Consider the following 19,662-nt stretch of genomic DNA (forward strand, 5'->3'; position numbering starts at 1 on the left):
GGGTCAGCGGCTTTCATTTTGCATTAATGCTTTACTACTAGAAATCTTGACTTTTGATATCGGTGAGTTAATGTAGCTCTCTTGTACACGGGCTGATATTATGCATTGTTCACAAAGGAAATGAACATCAAGGACATTGTAAAGGAGCATATTCTTTCTAAGATAAAGCAAAATTAATTTCATAGTACTCCTTTTCTTTTTGCAGGTACAGACTAACACGGCTGTCACTCTGAGACTAGAGAAGGGTGGCTAAAGTCTTTTACATAATATAATCAATTTTTAAAAAAAAAACTGGTTATACATAAATACAAGCACCTAACTTCAAGTTTGTGAATAGGCATTATGTACAGTCGTTAATTACTTGATATCACACACATACACATTTGTTTTACACAGAACTACTGATTCTGTGCACAGGATGGACATACAGGGTGACGGATTGGTGCATGGTCAAACATAAAATGCATTTCCTAACTTTTGAGTGCTTGACTGTGCAACCTAAATAACATTCTTTTAACATAATATTTTTGTGTGTGTTATATATATCTGCAAGTTTTAAAAAATAAATAAATCGGTGCTTAATGTTAGGCTCTTTCCATTGACTTCAACCTCAAACTTCTTAAATATGGAATTAGAGGTCTAATTGTAGACATCAATATTTGAATTCTTGGCCCAAATAAATGTAGGCAATTAAATAGGATCCCTAATATTCTAAAATACTGAATGAAGTTCAGTAGCTTACTTATTTAACTGCCTAAATATGGACTTATAACTGTATCCATTTTTTAAAAATGTGGCTTGGCTATATTTGAAAATACACGCATACAAATATTTATACGTATATATTCTTGTGTGTGTATTTTATGTTTATAACTAAAATATCCTCTAAATCTGAGACTTTAACCAACCCACTGTTTCAGTTCCATATAGGTTTTAACATCCTGTCAAAGGCCAAACGCCGAATAATGGAACTAGTGTCAGTGCCTCCACAATACGTGTTTATCATGGTTAGTCTATTGAAACTGGATGAGGAAACTGGATGGGAAAAAGAAAAGGACCTCTTGCTATAGATAAAGAGAGACTCAAAATAAAGCGCTGACTTACAAATGGAAATTCTGACCCTAATGCAAATAGCAGCCAGCTTGACATTATGTGTGACATTGGCAGTATGTCAGAGGATTCCATTCATAACTACTTCACAATCAGAAGTACTTTAATTTCAATATTTCAAATAGCATGTTAACTTTTTTCAGCATCAAAGATTTTTTTTCCTGATACTTAAAAATGAATATAACATCACAATACAAATTGATATACAGCCTCTGACTTTCAGCCCCACACTGCCATTTTGAGACTGTGATGCACACGTGTGAATTCAATTATTGGAATAACACTATTCACTCTGTTTTGCACAAAAGACTAGTAAGCGACATAAATACAGAAGATACATCTTGATATATGCTCTGAAAGACAAAAACCAAATTTCAATCTAAAAAATTTAAACAGAAGTAAGGCAAGAAGAAATCCCAAAGTTGTTACTAACTCTTATGAAATGCCTTAAATCAGATCACGGGTACTTTTTTTGGGTTGTTGTTGATAGGCATAAAATGCTGTAACATTTGTCTAATGTGGCAGAGCATGGAAGATGTACAGATTGACATCTCTACCGTTCCTAATAAAAGTGGTTAAATCATGCAAGTACAAAGATAGAAAGTAGCAATAGTATTTGTTGTAAGCGTACAAAGAAACCTTTAAATCATTATCATGTCAAACACAGGCTCTTTTAGAATGGAGCAGACATGCAACTTGTCTTACTTCCTTTTCATAAACGCACAAAAATCTGTGTAACTTCAGGATTGGCAGGATTGCATATTACACTGTACCAAAGTACTGTGCCAAGAAGGTGATCCCAGGTTTCAAAGAAAATGCAAGATAAAAAGACATGAGGGTAAGAAGCAGTGACAGAATAATGCACGGGCCCATGGGGCTCGTGCCCAGGGGCCCTCGCCAATTTGAGGACCCCCACAAGAGCACTGGAACCTGGGTGGAAGTGGGGGCGCCATTGACACTGGAATTCTGGCACCGCCCACTGCTCCTCCGCTTCCCCCAAGGCCCCGCCCCCTGGCCAGGCCAGAAGCTGGAGCTAGGCCATAGTAAGAGTTGCCCAGGCTGCTGTGGGGAAACCAGGAACCTCCACCTGCCCTGTGTGGGGGTCCAAGAGCAGCCCCTGGCCCATGTGCCCATCGTCCAGGGCTCTACACAGAGGCCCAAGATCCTTGGGTGACTCTTCAGGGCTGGCCTATGGGGCAAGCCACCTGGGTGACCGCCCAAGGCGCTGTGGTTAGGGGGGCACAGTGCAGAGTTGTGAGCTGCCAGCTGGCAGGGGAGAACCACAAACTTGCAGTGACTATGCATGGGGGAGAAACGGGGAAGGTGAATGGTGACACACAGATATTACTCGCCCCTCCTACCCCGCCAACATTCCTCCATTCCCCCCTAGGTAGCTGTAAGTGGGGGACAAGAAGCAACACCAAGTGCTCCATGCATTCCACCACTGGGCTGTGCTGTGAAATGAGCATCAGGAACTGTTGCTCTCCTGTCCTCCCCTTATGCAGCCCGGGTTGAGAAAGTGACCTGGATGCAAGAAGCCCTGACATTGCTCCTCATTTCCCCCCGCCCAGTCCTCTTGGGGGTGCACAACCAGCTTGCCTGCTGACCTGGATGCATGGAGCAGTTTCCCCATGTGGGCACAGAAGTGGAGTGCAGGAGTTAGGGGCAAAGGTGGCATGGTGCAGCACAAAGTAAGGGTGGTAATACATCATATACCATGCCACCCTTATTTCTCTGCTGCTGGTGGTGGTGGCAATGCCTTCAGACCTCAGCACCCAGCCAGCAGCTGCCACTATCTAGCCACCCAGCCAGTGCTTAATTTGTGCCGGGGCTTGCTAGGGTTGAGCCCCAGCTCCTCTTTTGATATAAATTAAGCACTGTGGAGAGGCAGCAGGGCCCTGAGGGCTGGGGAGCCCATAGTGGCCAGAGGCACCAAGATACAAGTTTGCCAATGGCTCCGTTTTCTCTGGGCGGATCTTACCATGGCCCAACTCCAGCTTCTGGCTTGACCAGGGGGCAGTTGTTGCGGGAAGGGGAAGAGCAGGGAGTGGGGCCCCGTGCAAGGGAGGGTTTGGGGGGCCCAAAAGTTCTCTGTGCCCAGGGCCCCAATAATTCTTTATCTACCTCTTGTAAGTAGAAGATAAAACTGAGGTCTTGTATTACAGTTTCTGACTGTGCAATTTTTTACATCTGATTCCAACAAAGTTCACATAATTCAGTTCTAAAGACTTAAAACTTCGGTGTCCTGAGCGTAATTTAGCAATTTGGGAAAAAAATTAACCTTTGAAAGGAACACTGTAGCTAATCAAAGGCATTCGTTCTCACATAAAAAAACAGGCCAATCCAAAGAAAGTTGAATTTCCTCTTGTTAAAGTACAATCCAAATTAAGGAAATAATAAACCAAACTAAATCTTTAAAATTAAGAAGCCCTCACCACACACCTTGTTGTGTGTACAAGCTGCACAGTGCTTCTAATTATCTTGTTTTAGTAGGAATTAAAGTTAAAAGTTGTTGTCAAGCAGCAGTTTTCTTTTTCAAAATGTATTTTTGTGTTTGTAAAGTTCTGCTGTAAAGACAGTACCATATTTTTACAGATTTATAAAAGCACAGTTACAGAACACCTATGCATTTTGTTATGGGAAATTTGTGAACCTTTGTGAAAATTTATTCTCATATACCTGGCTTACTTACAATAATTTTGGAGTATGTATGCAATGACCTACTTCACACAGCTGATTAAATCTGAATTAAGTTAGACAGAAAGTCAGATACTGGCAAGACTGTGCTTGATACTGTAAAATCTAAAATAGATTATTCATAGATACATTCATAGAATGAGCCACCGTGTTCATCTAGTATGACCTGCTGCATAACACACGTCATGGGACTTCCCTGTATTAATGTATCCTGTTTGAATTAGATATGTCCTTTAGAAAAACATCCAATCTGCACACTATATTTTCATCAACACTTACTAATCTATGCTATGTAGAGTGAAACATATTGCTAGTTTAGCATTTTAATTCTACATATTCCACTTTTTCTCTTATAAATCATGATACCCTCTTCAATGACAAAGAGGCATGAAGAGGTGTTGACACGACAGCATGCATCAGTGGATGTAGATCTGAGCACTGAAAATTATGATGACACCTGTGCTTGTTTTTAAAGGCAGGAAGACAGCAAGTGTTTCAAGAAGTGGTACTCATCACTTCAAACTTTTTTTTTCCTCCTTAGTATTTGACTCATCCAAGAAAAGCAGCAAATATCAAGACAGCATATGTTACCAAGGCAGATGAAGCTCAGATAGATGCTACCAAGCTTGAAATATTCGGTTCTCCAGGAAAATCAACTTAAAGCAGATGGTCCAAGAGGTCAACATAGTTTCCGACCCCTTAGTGAACAATCTGGTCACAGACATCAGCCACAGTGAATTCTGGCTGCCAGTTTGTGACACACACTTTATGTAAGCATTTCTCATAAACCTTATATACAGAGAGCATAACTTCCAAATCTGCGAGGGAGACTCTTACACGTCAATAAATTTTTACAACACTAACAAAAATACTCATTACATAAACAATGATAAGCCACTATACGTGCCTTATGAGACAACTGTCATTCCTCAAACTGCATATTATTTTGTATAGTTTTGTTATTCACCCTTATAATACTGCCCAAGGAGAGGCAACTGCTGAAAAATAAATGTCTTTAACTGAAAGGACTTGAAGATTTTAAAAGATATTGTAGGCACAGCAAGGAAAGTGGCATCACAAAATATGGCTTTCTGCAGAAACGGATCATACAGAAGCTGCAGGAATCTGCAGAATCTCAAAAGGAACACCGAATGTTTCCAGTGACAGCAACAGCTACACCATATAACACTACTCCAACAATACCTATAATTCATTGTCTCTGCAGCCCTTATTTACACATTCAGGTTTATTTTAACTATTGTGGTAATTATTAATCTTCAATTATAATATACTAGAGAAGTTACTAGAATAAAGCTTAAAACAGAGCCTGATTCACTCACAGGTAGTGATGCCTTTTATGTTGCGCTCTCAGTGCAAAAGGGACATAACTAACAACCAGGGAATTTCCCCAGCAAAATGGGATATGCTCTATCCTATGGGATATTTTCAGCTGAAAAAACAGTCCGTTGGGGCAGTTAGAGCTGATCATAAATTAGAGAGGTTGCTCTCTTGAAAGGAGGCAGGTCTCAGGAAGCTAAGAATAGGGGAAGTCTATCTTCAACTTACCCAAATCCTGTGCTCGGAACAGCTTGACCAAAAGGGAGAACCCATCATAGTTAAAGTACTTGCCTACCAATGTTGCACATAAATGTGTCACCACCTTTACTTATGGGTAAACAGTAATTCAAACAAAATGTGACCCTTTCAAATCAGAGTGGGATAAATGATCAAGCCTGTACTTAACTAGTAAATTAATACTTCTATAGTGCATTTCATCTGAGGATCTAAGTACTTTAAAAACATTAGCCAAATCTCTCAACATTTCGCTCAGACAAATAAATCTAAATATTTTTCTGATGAGTATATTGAGGGAGAGAGAAATTAAGTGATATGCCCCAAATATAATAAATAGCATACAACAGAATCCAGAGGTCCTTATCCCCGCTTCCTGCTTTACCCAGCAGGTAATACTGATTCCGTATAATATGTTGTAATAAATAAAGTGGGGGGTAGCTCCCTTTGATGGACACTGAGCCAGCCAGTTAGTTTAAAATCCCTCTTGGTAACTTTTCTCTACTTGTTTTACCTGTAAAGAGTTAAAAAGTCCCTCAGGTAAAGAAAAAAAAATGAGCACCTGACCGAACGAGCCAATGGGAAGGACAGAACTTTTTAAAATTGGGAAAAAAACCCTTTCCCTTTGTCTGTTGTTCTCTCTGGGCTGCAGGGACACAGAGCAGCAATACTATAAGCAGGAATGCTGTGTAAGGTTTGAACCAGGTATGAAAAATTATCTCCCATACCTAGAAGGAATCATTTGACTAGGTATGTTTAGATAACGAGATCAGGTTTATTTCTTTATTTTGGCTTGTGGATCTCCTCTGTGCTAACCCCAGATGCTTTTGTTTGCTTGTAAACTTTAAGCTGAACCCCCAAGAAAGCTATTTTAGGTGCTTAATTTTTTGCAATAGCTCTTTTAAAATTTAGCAAAAGCCTAAGTTCCAGATGTATTTTCCTCCTTTTCTGTTTTTAATAAAATTTACCTTTTTTAAGAACAGGATTGGATTTTTGGTGTCTTAAGAGGTTTGTGCATATGCTGTTTTATTAGCTGGTGGCAACAGCTAACTTCCTTTGTTTCCTTTCTCTGCTCTTCCCCAGAGAGGGGTGAAAGGGCTTGAGGGTACCCCACAGAGAAGAATTCCCAAGTGCTCCTTCCTGGGTCCAAGGGGATTTTTTGTATTTGGGCGGTGGCAGCGTTTACCAAGCCAAGGTCAGAGAAAGCCTGTAACCTTGAGAGTTTAATACAAGCCTGGAGTGGCAAGTATTAATTTTAAGTGACAGAGTGGGGATTCAGCCTTGACATATGTTATCCAGCTAAAATAAAATGTTTCTCACTTTACCTTAACTTCTGCCAGTAAAAGACCAACAATTTGTAGATTATGTTACAATTATGTTAGAATAAAGCAGCAAGTCTGAGGTGACGTATTCAATCAAACCAGATAATTTAATTTTCAATACCAGTGGATGGAAAAGCTATATATTCATTTTATGTACTGTGTACAGCAATGAGGTAAATTTACATTCATTGTCCCATACTGAAAAACAGGGAAAGGTACATTTACATAAAAGGAGAGCACCTCAGAATGATGTCATCCTACATCACTAATTGGAAGTATGCAACCATAAAGCAAGTGCTCACCTGGTATGTGTCCCATAGCCTTATGGTGCACCTCAGCGGAACTTCTCTCATCAGCAAGTTATTCATCCAACGGAAAGCAAATTGTAAGTATTTCACCTCATGTTGATCTAAATGTCTGTGTACTTGTTCTGGAAGACAAAACAAAGAAACATTTATCACTTATATAGAACCTTGTCTGCAGCTATAATTATCAAATAAACAGTCTAAAAATAAAACATTATATAAAAACAATTCACAGAAACTGTTACAGTTAAAGAGAAAATGAACAAAATGGAGAGAGGTACAGCCAAACTTATCTTGCATTTAGTTTACTGTCCCTAGGTGGTTTACACAACTATAATTAAAGTTAATATTTTGTCATGGGTACTTTTAGTAAAAGTCATGGACAGGTCACTGGCAATAAACAAAAATACATGGAATCCTGCAACCTGTCCTTGACTTTTACTAAAAAGACCCTGGATGGTGGGGAGATGACTAACACTTGGAGCCCCACTGGGGGATGACTGCCGGTCACTGCTCCAGCCCTGATACTCTTCCTGCTGTTACACTAATAAAATAATACCAATAGGATCTTATAAGAGGGATAAGGCAAAATGCCGTGTTTATTGTAAATACAACAGTTAGCATGTGCTTTTCAATCTCTCTCTCTCTCTCACACACACACCCCCACCCACCATGAACACAGTCCTGCCAGTTGATGTTTATAGCTACCAGTCCAGAGTCTGGATCAATCTAGTGGCCAGCCAGATTGGTCACAGAGGGGAGCAGGGCTCTGTCGTTTGCGATCCGATGCTCCTGGAGTGTGGCAAGACGAACCCAAAGTCTCATGGCCAAGCACCCTGTTCTAATAGTCTTTTTTCTCGGCTGAAGTCTATGGATTTTGCTGTGTCAGTTTCTGACCGGTTACTCCGTGCTTGGAGTAACATTTCAAAACACCCTTGAGAGGGTCATTCTGTCCTGGTTTTGATTTAATCAATTGTCTTTAGGGGTGACAGCCTTCCCCTCAGGGCCATCAATCTGCCCTTCCTTCATTATGGAAGCGCATTGATGATTTTCTGGTGTTGTTAAGTCTCTTCACTCCTCCTTCCTTGACCATCTGGCTATAACAATGGCTTTCACACCTTGTCTTTTCCTGATGCATGCATTCCTCATTCACAGTCTCTCAGAGAAGTGAGAAATTAAACTTCACTAAATCTTGTGCTCAAAAATAGTTTACATTGTGCTCAGGCCTTCAACATTCCTTTAATCTAATTAACATAGACACAATAAAAAATCCTGTCTCTTATTAACTAAACCTTATAACAGGTCCTAATTGTAATGCATATGGGAAAACAGAATCTCATCATCCAGAGGGTCATTCCTTTCTGCTATTCAAATGGGGAGGGCTAGCAGGATGAAATCAAGACAGACATTAACTCTTATAGTACAAATATAAAATCCTACTCCTACACTGCGGCATTGCAGCTCTGGCCATGGCTCCAGTCCCAGCCGCTGCTTCTGCAGCGGCGGCTGGCTGCCAGCCCTGGGTGGATGACCCAGTCCGCTGCTCCGGCAGCCTCAGGGGTTCAACCAGCCCTGGGCAGCTGCTCCAGCCATTGCTCCAGCCCCGGGGGCTATTCTGGTGGTCTCCAAAGGCTGACCTGGCCCTGGAAGCCACTGACATGGCCCTGGGGGTTGCTCTAGCCCTGGGCGGGGGTTGACAGCTATCACAGTCCTGCCGCTGCAGTGGGCTGAAGATATCATGGATGTACATCTAAGTCAGAGAATCCGTGACCTCCATGACCAAATTGGATCTTTAAATATAATCCAAATGCTGCTGTCTCATTCATGGTAATACAGATCTGGAGTAATGCCAGTGATTTTCAAAGTACTTCAATTTTTTTAATAATTCAGTATAAAGTGACTAGGTCTGCCTAATCATTATACACACTTATTTCTTAAACTCTTTAGGAGAGGGATCACATGTAAAACACTTAGAACAATGGGTTTCCAATAATGATTTGATAACAAACAAAAATTAATAAAAATCATTATAGCAAGGATGTTGAGAAATATTAGTATAGTAGGACAAAAATTGAAAGAGTGCATGGCAAACTGCCTGTTACAACAGTGTTTCTCAATGACGGTGGACTGGTGCTGGTCCCTGAGATCTCCCTGACACAGTTTAGGAAGGAAGCATGCTGGTCCCTGGTATCAAAAAGGTTAAGAAACACTGTTCTAGAATTCTCTAATGACTGAAAAACTAGGAGTACTAAGAAGTACCAGGGTCATAGGCCCTTTACAATAAATGTTAAGTATGTACTTTGTAAGCTAACGAACTCAAAACATCAATTTACCCCCAATATTAACGTGCACGTAGGGAAGCAGAATGATGTTTAGGAGCTACTCTGAACATATTTTGATGCGTACAGCTTGACTGGCCTTAATTTTGTTCAGTTAAACAAATAAATACAAACAATCAAAACAAATGGTTTTGGGTGAGTGATTTTAGTATTGCTCACACTAAAGCACAACATTTCCAACCACTTTTTTGTTTTTAAGGAAAGAAATCATGTTCCTACATTGCCAAGTTTATTGTTTGGAGGCTGAGACAATTAGCCACATGGGTTCCCCTATAGCTCATGGACCTGACATATCGTGACTTATGTATATTAAGCACAGTTTGCCATTGTAGATCTACATCAAAAGGGTAACAAAGGGAGACACCTTCTTGAGAATAGAAGGTCTCAAGCTAATGAAACACTCATCTTTTTGAAGAACAGGTTATAAATTATGGTATGTTCCATTATATTTATGGCTCCTGCAGTGCTGACATACTGAATCTTCTAACAGGACACTTATCTGGTTTTTTTGGTCTTATGTTCACTTAAAACTTTTCTGTAAGGCCAAAAATGGGCAAGCTACAGTATTCCTATGGATCAATGTATTCTTGTGGAATCTTGCCACCGAGTCTCAAAGGTCCTTTCCTCTAATCCACGTTCATAGAGGCATAGTAACTGATAATACAGTGGGACTAGATGCTTATCGTCCCTTTTATTTTTTTATTTAGCTCTTCTCAGGAATAACCAGAAAGACATTAATACAACAGCAGTAAGAGAATACAGTACAGTTGTAAGGAAACATAGAATCTATAGGTTTAAGGCAGCAAAGACTAAAAATAAGAGATAACCCAGTTAGCTAAAGGCTTTGGAAGAGCATCTGAAATCTTTGAATTTTTGCCAACCAGCATAGCAGAGCCCTCTCTACACAAGAGAATTCGCTTTCCAATGTTGGTCCCTAGTGTGGAGCATAATGAAGATCACAGGATGTCCACATGCATACAGCACAAACCCAAGGAATAACGTCTCATTCATGTTAACTGGTGTTCAGTTTAAACAGGTTTGTACTATACATACTTAATGATGTGTGCCAAATTATAATCACCTTTAACCTATATGTACTAATTGTTCACATATGCCAGGATAAACGGGGGGTTCAACATATCTTCTTTTAAAAACTTAGAACATTTTAATTCTTTCAGATATTAGGGATGTTCACCCACTATGACATGACACCCCAGCATGCTGCGCTAGAGAACAAAGCCAGCAGAGGAGAAAGTAAATCCTTATAGATTTCAAAGCAATTTTTTCCCAGGTTATTTTTATCACTTTATACCTCACAAGGTTGTGCAGAAATACCACATTTTTGTGAGACTATTTGCATGCCTTGATTCACAGCACTACCTACTTCCCACTCATTTCTGAGAGGAATATAACTACCTATGTAATGCTCTATGTGTGCCTTTACAGCTTTCAAAATTGGATGAGCCATTAACAACTGACACTTTAATACCTGATGATAAAAGGGGTTAAATTCAAATAGGCTTTGTTTATAAAACAAGGCAGCAGCAGTAGGCAGAGGAGGCGATACAACTGCCCAATCCCCTAATAAGCCCTGGTGCTTTGGCCCCAGTACCTGGTTTTTGAGTGGCTGGGACAGTGACTAAGACTTAGTCTACGCTATGAAATTAGGTGTATTTGCCTGGACCAAGTTTGGCATGTGTTTATATTAAAATTTGTCGCCCATTAACGTAAGCGGCTCATTACAGCAACACAGTACCACCACCTTCATGAGTGACTCTGACCACTGTTGACCTAACTAAGGTCAACACAGAGGAAGTGTAGCCATTGCACTAGTTGTGTCAAACCTAACCATCCTCCAATGCCCACATCCCTACGACAGTGACTGCTCTGATCAGAATTTTGCACTCCACTGCCCAGGGGTCACAGAGTCCTGAAGCAATCCATGCCACCTTTAAAATCCTTGCAAGTTTCTGAAATGCCCTTTCCTGATTGCTCATTTTGGAGAGCACACTTAAGTGCTCACCTTTGTGTGCAGTTGACTGCCCAACCCAAAGCACATGGAGAGCTCCTAAACATGCTCCTGCCTGGAGCAGGAAAGTAGTATTGGATCTCCTTGGCCTGTGGGGAGAAGATGCTGTGCAAGCAGAGCTATGGACCATCCATAGGAACATCGATATCTACAAGCAGATCACATGGGTAATGCTGGCAAAGGGGTACGAGAGAGATAAGAAGCATGAAAGTGAAGAAGCTATGCCAGGCATACCACAAGACTAGGGAGGGCAACAAGAAATCTGATGCTGCCATGCAAACCTGCTCCTTTTACAACAAACTGCATGCTATACTTGGTGGTGACCTCATCAGCACCCCATAAATGACTGTGGACACCTCAGAGGAGCCCAAAAGTGGGCCCCTGCCATGAAGAGAGAGGAGGAGGAGTTGAAGAAGGGAGGGGATATAACAGGGAACTCAAACCATGCTGTGAGCCAGGAACTGTTTAAAACTCTCCAGCACTCAAGCCCATTCTGCCAGGTGAGCTCAGATGATGCCCACTGATGATGGGGAAGGAAGCTCAGGTAAGTGCGTACACAAATTACTCCTTGCAATTTTTTGTTTTTGTTGCTTTTTCTTTCCCTCAAGCCACATCTTTCCCTCTCCCTCACTTTTCTTCCCCATTTAAAAATGGCCCCCAACCTACCTGCAAGTTAAGAGAGAGGGATCTGTTTTTCATTGTTTTACTGGTATAAGATAATCAAGTAAAATGTTGGGGAATACCTTCAAAAAGAGTAGTATGGCAGTCCGGTAACAACCTACAGTAGATCAATGTCCTGTGTCTGGGTACAGGTCGAACAGAGATAGACTCAGCCTCCTCATTTCATTTCTTTTTCTTATTGGGCGAGGTTGGGGGGGGGAAGGGCAGAAGGGGGTGTTACAGAGTACTCCGCATATCTGAATAGAAATGTCCCTTTTATCCTTTTCAGATATCTCAACTACACTTTGATGAGGATACTCTGCAATCCTCTCCCAAACATTTGAGTTGGGCTAGCACCATTGCAGTAAACAAGCTAGCAACATATGGGACCAGGCAGCTGTGGGAAGCCAGTAGCAGCTGGGTTGTCTATGCCTTTGTCACCTTTAGGTATGAGATACCAGCCAAAATCACCACTGCCCATGAAAATAGTGTCAGTATTCTCTGCCATTTCCCTATACCCATATCCAGGGATGGGGGCCTAGACTTTATAGCAACATGCCACAGAACACTTCTGTCAGGGTTCCCTCCCCACTCTGAACTCTAAGGTACAGATGTGGGGACCCGCATGAAAGACCCCCTAAATGCTTTTCTATCAGCTTAGGGTAAAACTTCCCCAAGGCACAAACTTTTTATTTGCTGCCACCACCAAGTGATTTAACAAAGAATCAGGGAAAGGACCACTTGGAGTTCCTATTCCCCCAAGCCCTTACACCCTCTTTCCTGGGGAAGCTTGAGAATAATATCCTAACCAACTGGTTACAAAGTGATCACAGACCCAAACCCCTGGGTCTTAGGACAATAGAGAAATCAATCAGGCTCTTAAAAGAAACAGAACTTTTTTAGAAGAAAAAAAGGTAAAAGAAGCACCTCTTTAAAACTAGAAGGGATGCTAATCTCACGGGGCAATCAGATTTAAAACAGAGAGGATTTCCCTCTGGGCAAAACTTTAAAGTTACAAAAATAAAACCAGGAATACACCTTCCTCTCAGCACAGAGGAAATCACAAGCCAAAACAAAAGTAAACTAACGCATTTCCTTGCTAGTACTTACTAATTCGAATGGAGTTGGATTGCTTGCTTTCTTGATCTCTCTCCGGCAAGCACACAGGACAGACAAAAGCTCATCCCCCAACCCCCTCCCGCCCCCGATTTGAAAGTATCTTGTCCCCTTATTGGTCAGGTGCCAGCGAGGTTATCTGAGCTTCTTAACCCTTTACAGGTAAAAGGATATTGTGCCTCTGGCCAGGAGGGATTTTATAGTACTGTATTCAGGAAGGTTGTTACCCTTCCCTTTATATTTATGACAAGCCCTTTCTTCTGCTCTAAGCTGTACTCACCATGGTTTGAGCTGCAGAGTGGAGCTGTAGGAAGGTGTTAATAGGAATTTCTTATAAAGAGTTTTTCTAGTACTAATAAGGAATTTTTCAGACTTATTTTCCCTTTCCATTGTGACTGTAAATCTAATGGTGTGTGTCTGTTTTGATCAGCAGCTTCTGGCATGGTGGCCTTGGAGGTGCCCCTCACCACAGGAAGGATGCGTTCTGCGAGATTCTCCAACCCACCATTGCCTCGTCCAGTAATCAAAGGGCTTGGAAGGCCCATCAGAACACAACCATAAAGAGAGCCTGAGAATGGTTGCTTCAGGAGAGGCAAAAAGGGTAGAGAGAGCGAGAGGCACATTGGATATGCACCAGGACAAGAAAAAAAATGCTTCACATCATGGTTGACATGGAGGCTCAAAGATTTCATATTCAGCAGCCTTGTAGCCCTTGGAGAACTCCATAATTGCTGCTCCCTACATGCCCCCATCATACCACCTGGCATCACTGTGTACATCCTTACCCGCAACACTGCATGCTGAGGGACAACAAGGAGAACCATAGAACACATAAGTAGATTCCGCTTATTAGCAACCCCTTGGTTGCCAGTAAAAAGTTGTCTTTATCTGGCAGTTGCTAATGAGTGGAAGGCAGGTTTGCAGGGCTGAAGCCAGAGAAGGAAGTGGTGGAATGTGCCTTCAAGCTACCAAAAGCAAGTTCAACCATCATTCTGTACCTGCTGAGCTGGAAGCTAAATCTTCCCTGAGCACTGCTGAGGTGTCCAGCCCACAGTTTCCTGAGTCAGGGGAGCAAAGGGCAGGCTTGATCCCCCAGAATCACCATTGGCATTTTATCACCACCAGCATCCCTGCCGGCAGCTTTTTGAAAAGTCCTGTGTTCTAAAATATGACAACAGTTTTCTTCATCAAATCGTCACTAAATCAAGAGGTCGTGCAATTTTAACTTGGTGTTGCTAAGTAGTAAGGAAATAACTTTGGATCAAATAATCAGGAGCTGATTTAATTTAAAGTAAATGGAAGGATAATCAAAACCAGGTCTTCAACTATGGCTTTTTATTTCAAAAAGGCAGACTTAATGGAAGTAGTAAAAGAAGACAACTGCACTGAAGAGCTTAAGGACTTAAATGTGGAGAAGGCTTAGAATTAATTTAAAAAATCAACTATATAAAAACTATTTGCAATTTGCATTCCAAGCAAAGGCAAAAATCTTGTAGAGAAAAGCTACAGACCAAGCTGTAGGAGTGGAGTAGGAGTGTGCTCATTACATTTGCTGATAATACAAAGTTAGGAGGCATTGTCAATACAGAGCAGAATGAGAATATTGTACAGGAAAAACTGGATGACCTTGAAGAGTACAGTAACAGAAATGGGATGAAATTCAATAATACAAAGTCATGCACCTTCCCTGACCAGCCCACATTGATACTAGTGAAGCATTTCCAATGATCCACTAGCGCTTGCATAACAATAGAAAAGTAGCCCTTTCAGTTGATGTACTCTGTTGCCAGGTGGGTTGGCACCAAAATAGGGATATGCGTGCCATCCTTCACCCCACCACAGTTCAGGAACCCCATTGCTGCAAATCAATCCCCAGTTTCCTGTACATTACTGAAAGTCACAGTCCTGTGTAGCAGAAGACACTTAATGGCTCTGCACACTTGTATCACAACGGCCCCCACTGTGGATTTTCCAATTCCAAAAGGATTGCCCACTAACTAGTAGCAATCTGGCATTGCAAGTTTCCAGAGAGAGATTGCCACTTGCTTTTCCACTGTCAATGAGCCTCTCATTTTGGTGTGCCTGAACCAGAGTGCTGGGACAAGCTCTAGACACAGATCCAGGAATGTGGCCATTTGCATCCAAAAGTTCTGAAGCCACTGCTCACCATCCCAAACCTGCATTGAGATGCTATTCCAACAATCAGTGCTCATTTCTTTGGCCCAGAAATGGCGCTCCACCATGTGGAGCTTCTCCATGAACACCACCAGTAAAATGGCATTTTTCCCCCGACTATGTCTATCAGTATCCTGTTATTGTGGTCAAACATATCCACATCTTCCTTATCGCAAACTCAACTGTAGCTGTATTCCCTCAAGCTAGCTCAGTGGTTTGAGCAGTGGCCTGCTAAACCCAGGGTTGTGAGTTCAATCCTTGAGGGGGCCATTTAGGGATCTGGGGCAAAAAAAAAAAATTGGGGATTGGCCCTGCTTTGAGCAGGGGGTTGGACTAGATGATCTCCTGAGGTCCCTTCCAACTCTGATAGTCTATGAGTCTAATAGATGAAAGCTCTGGAAATACCGGAGAACTGTGCATGCCATGTTTGCCCCACGTAGCAGAACTGTACTGAAGTCAGCCCATGTTTCTGACAGAGAGATGGCAGAGACTGAAGAGTAGCGCATGAGATTGCGGGAATTATAAAAAACAGTGCAAAAATTATAGGATGTGGAAAGTGTTATGGAATGCAGAAAGCAGCATGGTGGGAATTTGACTCCTAGCTCCCAGATATCTCTGGACAAATTGTTCCTATTCCATAAATCACTGAAACAATGTCCCAAAGGCACTCCCAAATGTCCCAAAGAAGGGCTGCATGGGGCACACTGGGATACCTACCCATAGTATCTGCATACTGCATAGTGCACTGCATTTTACATCAATGTAAACACTCCTGGTGAGTACGGTACCTATGCAAGCAGCCAAGCATGTACACACCTGAATGATATGCATTCTTTGGTGGCTGTATGCCAGCATAACTTGTATCAACCAAACTTCATTATGTAGACATGGTCAAAATGACAAGATTTTAATGTGAGCAATCAAGACACAAAATTCAAACAGCAGTGGGGACAGCTGAAGAAAATACGAACTGCTGGTTGGTAGAATAGTTGCTTACTACTGTAACGTGACTTGCAAGCTTTGCTGCTATTTAATATACTTCCCTGATCAAAGGAGTAACAGATCACAAAACCCTTATTGTTATGCTGGAAGGCGTTAATGCCATCAATCTCAAACATGATTAAAGTCAATGAGTGTACTAAGCAATTAACAGGCCTCTGTGTAGAGAGAGCTGAAATAATAAAAGCCACTACCCACGGCACTGGCCAAAACATGTGGGCTAAGGAGAAAGCAGCAGACAGCAAGAGAAGCAGTGGTAAGCGTGGTCCTGCATGGGAGCAGAGACAGAGCTTCATGGGGCAAAATATTCACTGGAAAGGCGGGCTTGGAAATTGTAAGCAAGGAAATAGCCTGCCGTTTGTTACTACTGTGTTCAGGGAAACAGGACTTTGTGTACATTCTCTGTAAACAAACAGCGTTGGCACAGAGAGGCCTAAAGACTAAGCAGTCCCAGGGCTATGCTAAAGAATTGTCATGCAAGACTCCCATAAGGTTTTGAGAATGATCCTAAGTAGAAAGTAAAAGAAATGTACTCAAGTTAGCAGACAAATTTACTTTAGAAAACAAAGAAGCATTACATGCTTTCACACTAGATTTTTGAACAAGCTTTCTACTGTACTAAGCTGTAACTGAACTCACAAGAAAGAGTACACAGGATGGAGACATATGAGGAAAGCATAACAATGTGCAGGTGTATGAAAAAGCTTATTTTTGCTTGATCTGAAGTTTCATTATATGTATAAACTTGTGCTGATGGAAATATAGACAAAATAGAATATAAAGCCTTTGACAACAAGTTGACATTTAATAATGATTTGTTAGTGCTAAGCTACAGAAGCAAGAATCACAAATTGTAATATGGGATAATCAAGGAGAAGGGGGTCTACATAAACCCTTAGAGTCTTAGCTCACCTTGGGATACGATGAGCTGTGGACTGGACCACAGGACTCGTGAATGCCACCTTTTCTGCTTGTACTGCTTGAGCCTAGATGGCTACTCTTTGATTAATAAACTAAACTTGAGCTTTACCATCTGACATCTGGTCCATGACTAATCTAAAAGCACTATGCACTATAAGATGGGTAGAAAGTTGGCTAGATTGTCGGGCTCAACGGGTAGTGATCAATGGCTCCATGTCTAGTTGGCAGCCAGTATCAAGTGGAGTGCCACAAGGGTCGGTCCTGGGGCCGGTTTTGTTCAATATCTTCATAAATGATCTGGAGGATGGTGTGGATTGCACTCAGCAAATTTGCGGATGATACTAAACTAGGAGGAGTGGTAGATACGGTGGCAGGTAGGGATAGGATACAGAGGGACCTAGACAAATTGGAGGATTGGGCCAAAAGAAATCTGATGAGGTTCAACAAGGATAAGTGCAGGGTTCTGCACTTAGGACGGAAGAATCCAATGCACCGCTACAGACTAGGGAACGAATGGCTAGGCAGCAGTTCTGCAGAAAAGGACCTAGGGGTGACAGGGGACGAGAAGTTGGATATGAGTCAACAGTGTGCCCTTGTTGCCAAGAAGGCCAATAGCATTTTGGGCTGTATAAGTAGGGGCATAGCCAGCAGATCGAGAGACGTGATCGTTCCCCTCTATTCGACATTGGTGAGGCCTCATCTGGAGTACTGTGTCCAGTTTTGGGCCCCACACTAAAAGAAGGATGTGGATAAATTGGAGAGAGTCCAGCGAAGGGCAACAAAAATGATTAGGGGTCTGGAACACATGACTTATGAGGAGAGGCTGAGGGAACTGGGATTGTTTAGTCTGCAGAAGAGAAGAATGAGGGGGGATTTGATAGCTGCTTTCAACTACCTGAGAGGTGGTTCCAAAGAGGATGGGTCTAGACTATTCTCAGTGGTAGAAGATGACAGGACAAGGAGTAATGGTCTCAAGTTGCAGTGGGGGAGGTTTAGGTTGGATATTAGGAAAAACTTTTTCACTAGGAGGGTGGTGAAACACTGGAATGCATTACCTAGGGAGGTGGTAGAATCTCCTTCCTTAGAAGTTTTTAAGATCAGGCTTGACAAAGCTCTGGCTGGGATGATTTAGTTGGGGACTGTTCCTGCTTTGAGCAGGGGATTGGACTAGATGACCTCCTGAGGTCCCTTCCAACCCTGATATTCTATGATTCTATGATTCTAAAAGCATTCATTATTTATAACAGGATGGCACCAAAGGAATACCTGAGATGCCTAATCAATTTCTCCCAATACAACCAACCAACCAAGGCCTTGAATATTAGTTAACTGCTCAGGCCTAGGGGCAACAGTATTCTTGGTCAAAGGAATTGGACATGGAACAAACTTCCGGAAAGCAGGCAAATCAGACCACTTTTAGGAAATGCTGCAAAATCTTCCTCTACGAAAAAGCCTTTCTAACATAAGAATGAGATTCACAACAGACACACCTCCTCCTACCCATAAACCCATATGTGATCCAGGGATCCGTTAGTGCCAACAGGAAGAGGGCGGGGGGGCATAAAGTTGTATCAGGATCCCTGGATCAATTATGCATAATAGTTCACCATACGGTGGCAGCCTATGCTTCTCTGAAGAGTAGCCCACTGGTCAGAATAATCATTGTGAAATGTGTGTATGGATAATAGCATATATACTAAAAATTATGTCCTTAAGACTGGTCCCCAGGAGGTAACATACTTTGGAATTATTCCCTTCAGGCAGGAGGTAACAGACACGTATCTCCCTTTCTGGTCATTTATGCATTGGATGCCTCACAATGTATGCATATTTGCATGCAGAGCCAAGGCAGGAATGAAAGATTGTCTAGTCTACAAGAGAAGAAATTTACAACATGAAACAAATAGCAGGCAGGGCGGTGGGAGGTGGGAGTTCCTGTTTATGAATAAAGACAAAGAATTGTTATAGTATATATTGGGGTTCAAGGAAACATATGGAATCCTTCACCAAGGAGGCAAGCTGAAAGAGAGCTTGTCTCATGAAAGGAGGATCATAGCCAGTATGGCTGTAGAGCACTTGAAAGGATTCTGGGAAAACAATACTTGATTGGACATAAGAGACCTTGTTATCAAGTCTAGACTCTAAAATGTGTGTTAGGATTTTATTTTATATGTAACCATTTGTTTCCAATTCTTCTACATGCTACTACTTGAATCTCTCTGTTTTGCTAAATAAACTTATACCCAATTTCACAATAAACATATCTAAGATCTGCACGTTAAGTGGAGTGTTAATATGAGGTGGAACTGATAAACTGGGGTGTACTGATCCTTTAGAAGCAGAGAATCTGGGATTATTATGAGTGTGCAGCGGACCAGGTGCTGAACTCACCAAGGAGATGCTTGGAGTGCTTAAGG

The 19,662-nt window shown here is 41.8% G+C and overlaps 1 protein-coding gene and 1 long non-coding RNA gene across 9 annotated transcripts in view; one reads left to right on the forward strand and one right to left on the reverse strand.

Moving 5' to 3' along the window:
* TBC1D22A (TBC1 domain family member 22A) overlaps positions 1-19,662 on the reverse strand; it is a 454,341-nt gene that overhangs the window by 180,217 nt on the left and 254,462 nt on the right. For all 7 annotated transcript variants that reach the window (XM_075124482.1, XM_048836262.2, XM_048836263.2 and 4 more), the window contains one exon: positions 7,004-7,131. In XM_075124482.1, coding sequence (XP_074980583.1) covers positions 7,004-7,131 — 128 coding nt within the window. The remainder of the gene's footprint in view (positions 1-7,003; positions 7,132-19,662) is intronic.
* LOC142070638 (uncharacterized) lies at positions 6,021-15,524 on the forward strand. Of its 2 annotated transcripts, none has more exons than XR_012666579.1 (3): positions 6,021-6,084; positions 6,911-12,481; positions 13,581-15,524. It is a non-coding gene; the product is annotated as an uncharacterized LOC142070638 (long non-coding RNA). The 2 variants fall into 2 exon arrangements; XR_012666578.1 differs by having other exon boundaries at positions 13,584-15,524.

Source organism: Caretta caretta, chromosome 1 (genome assembly GCF_965140235.1).
Source record: "Caretta caretta isolate rCarCar2 chromosome 1, rCarCar1.hap1, whole genome shotgun sequence".
Taxonomy (NCBI): Eukaryota; Metazoa; Chordata; order Testudines; family Cheloniidae; genus Caretta; species Caretta caretta.